This window comes from Rhagoletis pomonella, unplaced genomic scaffold, assembly GCF_013731165.1.
Source record: "Rhagoletis pomonella isolate Grant_MI unplaced genomic scaffold, Rhpom_1.0 Rhpom_scaffold_00013, whole genome shotgun sequence".
NCBI lineage: Eukaryota > Metazoa > Arthropoda > Insecta > Diptera > Tephritidae > Rhagoletis > Rhagoletis pomonella.
In genome coordinates this window covers 21,198,596-21,203,201 of record NW_023458567.1, presented here as the reverse complement: position 1 = coordinate 21,203,201, position 4,606 = coordinate 21,198,596, and the positions used below count along the sequence as shown (strand labels likewise).

The 4,606-nt window shown below is 31.6% G+C and overlaps 1 protein-coding gene across 1 annotated transcript; it reads left to right on the top strand.

Annotated features, from left to right (window-relative positions):
• The first annotated feature begins 2,266 nt into the window (after positions 1-2,266).
• On the top strand, positions 2,267-3,545 carry LOC118748964. Its single transcript, XM_036483726.1, has 6 exons — positions 2,267-2,512; positions 2,576-2,656; positions 2,729-2,826; positions 2,887-3,099; positions 3,191-3,344; positions 3,400-3,545. The coding sequence occupies exons 2-6, from the start codon at positions 2,623-2,625 to the stop codon at positions 3,507-3,509; spliced, it is 609 nt and encodes a 202-aa protein (XP_036339619.1). The 5' UTR covers positions 2,267-2,512; positions 2,576-2,622; the 3' UTR covers positions 3,510-3,545.
• The last annotated feature ends 1,061 nt before the right edge of the window (positions 3,546-4,606 follow it).

Genomic DNA, 4,606 nt, shown 5'->3' with positions numbered 1-4,606 from the left:
CTTATCCATTCGTTCTGAAATATACTAGCCAGAAATGCGATTGCTTTACAAAAAAGAAAACCATTTTGACATATGAGAGTTTTTACGCTCTGGAATATAATTTATGCAACCTCACATACGCGGTTTTGCATTATCTTGATACGCGGTTTTGTACTTTAAACGACGATATGTGGATACACTTGCCTATGGCCATAATATATAGACGTTTCAATGAAGTGTTTTTTTGGTTTTGTTGCGATATTTTTTATTATATATTATTTTTTATCAAATTTTATTTTTATATTTTCTTTGCAGGTCGTGGAATACAGACAGTAGAAGTCAGCGGAGATTAGATATATATATAAATTGTATCTGTTATTAATTTTATTATTATAATATCTAATATAATAATAATATTATAATAACAGTATTATAATATTATTATTTTTATTACTACTTTAATTGCTATTATTATCATTATTAATAGAATTATTATTAGATCGTACCTTTACACCATTATTTATTACGGTATGCATAAAAGAACGCTTTCTAACCTTATAAGTAAGGAAAACGCTTATTATAAAGCAACAGTTGCGAAGTTTCGCAAACTGAATGAATCGACTTCTGGGTTAGAAAGCGATGATATTCCATCCACGAGTAGAGAAGCATTTTGCCGCGGAATAAATAGTGATCTAACGTCCAGCACTATGGAAGTGTTTCCTGAATTAGATATAGATGAATATAATAGCGATGATGACAGGTTTTTGTTTGAAGATGTCGAAAGTGATGATAGCACAGAAGAATCTGCAAAAAAAAACCTAAGCGAGGAAATTTGTAGGGGGTTAAAAACGTGGGCAATCAGAAATAATATTTCGCAAAATAGCCTAACAGACCTCCTACAAACCTTACATAATGCTGGACTTAACGGGTTACCTTAACTGCAAGAACCATTTTGGGTACAAGTAGTAAAATAATTCAAATTCGACCTTCTCCTGAAGGTGATTTTTTGTATTTAGGAATACAATATAATTTTAATTTCAAAGATTTTGATTTTTTAGAAAATACGGAAAGAATTTCAGTAGATGTCGGTATAGATGGTTTGAAATTATTTAAAAGGGCATTGTGGCCCATTTTGGGGCATGTAGAAGCTTTTCCTAATTCGGTCACATTTACTATTGCCTGCTTTTCAGGAATGAAAAAGCCATCCCATGTTAATAATTTCCTTGCTGAGTTTTGCGAAGAGATAAAAATTCTCAGTCAGAATGGTGTAAGGGTGGGATCTAAGCAGGTTTTAAAAGAATTTAGTGTAAGACTTTTTACATGTGACACACCAGCTCGCGCCTTTATAACTGGCGTGAAGTCACACACTGGGAAAAACAGCTGCCCTAAACGTCTTCAACAAGGACAGTATTTACAAAGAAGGGTCTGTTTTTCTCAAAACGTTGGAGAATTAAGAACAGATAGTTCGTTTAAAAATAGAGTAGATATAACATCATTTAGGCGAATTTAGACAGTGTGAAATCTTGCTGGAATCTGTAAATATTGGCATAGTTTCTCAATTTCCGTTAGAACCCATGCATTTAGTTGACTTAGGAGTAACTAAAAAACTACTCCAGTTGCTTATTAAAAGAGGGAACGTAACAAAGATGAATGAAAAAATATTGTTTCTGAATAAGTTCGTTCCCTCTGAATTTTCCAGACTCAGTCGAGATCTAAATGAAATAAGCAACTGGAAGTCGACAGAATACCGGCAATTTTTATTGTACTCGGCCTTGTTTGGTTTGAAAGACTGCACACCGGATAACTTGTATTACCATTTTCTTTTGTTGCATGTCGGTATTCGCCTTCTCTCTTGTGAGAAGTCTTGTCAAGTAGAATCTAATGTCGCTAATGAAATGTTAAAAGAATTTGTAAAGTTGTTTAGTAATATTTATGGCGAACACTTAATAAATTTCAATGTCCATGGTCTTTTGCATTTAAGTGATTGCGTTAAACAATTTGGTCCTTTAGACAATTTTTCTGCATATAAATTCGAAAATTATATGCAATATATCAAAAAAATTATTAATAATCCAAATAAAATATTGCAGCAACTATTTTTAAGAATAGAAGAACGAAGAGATATTACGGATTCTAGCAAAATTTCACAAATAGATAAGTTTATTATAAATTGCAAAAAAGAAAAAGATAATTTCTTCTTTAGTAAAAAAAACGGGAGCCCTAAAAATTGTCAACCAACAAACCCAAACAGACAGTTTTGGCGTTGTAGTTTTGACAAAGTTTGGGGACATTTTTAGGGAGCCCGTGGTGTCCTCATCTGATTTAGGTATTTTTGTAGCTCAAATTATAGATGAAGACATTCAAATTATTAAGAGAGAAGATATAGACCATAAGTATTTTGCTATTCCAGTAGGGAATAAATTTATTTTAATTCCTATGTTACATAACTTATTTTATAATTTTACTTAGAAAGAACTGGAATTCAGTTTTATAATTGATGGAGAGGAGGAGCCGGATATAAGTCAGGCAAATGGTAAGAAGAATCAGTATTCATTATATTAGTGTCACTCTCCTAATTGAAACGTTCTCATTATAGCTGGAGGATCTCGCCGTTTCGACGTGTCCCAGCCTTTCCTCGACCGTATGGCCACCCAACCTGCCGTGGATAATGACTCAGGTACATTAAATTAGCAGCATACATATGTTGATGAATTTTTAATTTACACTTAAATTTTATGAAATTCAACAGCGCTACAACAAATTTTGGCTGCCCTTGGAAGAGTGGAGTCTCGACAGGATGAAATATTGAGAAGGCTTTCCTCCGTAGAAAGCGCCCTTGCCGAGAAGGTAAGTTTTTTAAATTTAACTAATGTTTTAACTTTATTTTAAACTTTATTTTATTTTCAGATGCCCGAGCGTTGTGAGGTTCAGGCGCCGGGTCAACTGCTGCGTGAATGCAAGGTGCTCTCTGCAAAAACCCACCGCAGTGTAAGCCGAATCACAGGTGACTTGGTAAGTGAAGAGCAAACTTTGCTGCAAAGTTTGCTACCAATGTCATCGGAGGAAACCCTGCTTAAGGTGGAGGAGCACCTTCAAAACAAGGCACACGCTGACGCTATGGTAAGTTACAGTTCTGCTCAAGAACGAGTATAGTTTTTTCTTTAATTAAATATGTATATATTTATATTTATAAACTCGAATACGTTTAAAGGCGGGCATCATCATCCAGCTGAAAACATCTAGATGTACATTGGAGAAAGTGCTGCAGTCGTTGTTCAGTGACGAGTTGGTGTGGCTGTACAACTTCGATGGAAAGGCAGGGAAAAAGGCACTAATAAAATTAAAACCTGTCGACCTGGTTCTTGGTAAGTATTAAGATATTTAAACAGTAGTACACTACTAATTTTTAATTATTAACAGCCGCATTCGCAAGTATGCACACTGATAAAATTTTAGCAATTAAGCACTATGTAGTTTTAAGCCACAATAGATATAAGCAAGTTAGAAAAAAATGCCAAAATAGTAACTAGTAATTAGTTTTTTCTTATTTTCTCTATAGTGTGCTTCCCAATTATACATCACCCTCTTATTGCGAAGTAGCGGCCAATAATTTGTTTATTTATTATAATTTGATAATTTTTATAATATTTGTATGAAAAATTAAGTTCATTCTTTAACAAACACCATATCGACAGCCGGTTCGAAAGCGGTCATTCCCGGAATTCGGTTGAAGAACGCCCTATCCCAGAATTTGGTTCAAAAACTTCGTATCTCAACTGAAATAAATGTATGTACGTATATTAAAAATTTGTTAAGATGAACTTAATTTTTCATACAAATATTATAAAAATTATCAAATTATAAAAAATAAACAAATTATTGGTCGCTAATTCTCAATAACTGGGTGATGTATAATTGTGAAGCACTCTATATAATTGATTCGTAAATGTTAATATTAAAAAAAAAAATAATAATAAGTGGTAAATATTAATATACTGTGGTCGAAATAATTATAGCCGCTCCACATTTTGACAAGTTTTAACATATAATTTTTTTTTGCTATTTAATTTAGGTTATTTTCTTAAAAAAATATAGTTCATTCTATAACTAAACCCGTGTATATCCAAGTTTCTAGTAAAACAAAGTACAAGTGTTAAATGCTGAGAACTTCAGAATCTTTATAGAGAAAATCTAAGTAAAAACGCTAGAAATTTTTACAAATATTTATTGAATTTTTATTTAATATTGTACAAAGTTTGAAACTTGGATTTACACGGGTTTAGTTAAAGAATGAACTATATTTTTATAAGAAAATAACCTAAATTAAATAACAACAAAAATTATTGGGTTGTTCACACTTTCACATTTTCAGTACTGTATATATTAAATGTAGATATTAAAAAACATAATGAATACTTACATTACTTTCTTTTTATTTGCTATGTTAATGTAAATACTAAAAAAAAATAAGATTGCGAAAATAATAGATACTCACATACGTTACTTTCTTTTTATTTGCAATGTGCTTGTTATGTATATACTAAAAAAAATCCAAAAATAAAAAGTACTGCATTTATTTATTTTTCTAACATGATATTTGCTTCCTGAATGTGTTATATAATTTTGT

Coding starts and splice junctions, on each gene's coding strand:
- LOC118748964 (XM_036483726.1), top strand. CDS start 2,623: ATGGCCACCCAACCTGCCGTGGATAATGACTCAG. Junction 2,657..2,728: donor TGCCGTGGATAATGACTCAG/GTACATTAAATT, acceptor GAAATTCAACAG/CGCTACAACAAATTTTGGCT. Junction 2,827..2,886: donor AAAGCGCCCTTGCCGAGAAG/GTAAGTTTTTTA, acceptor TTTTATTTTCAG/ATGCCCGAGCGTTGTGAGGT.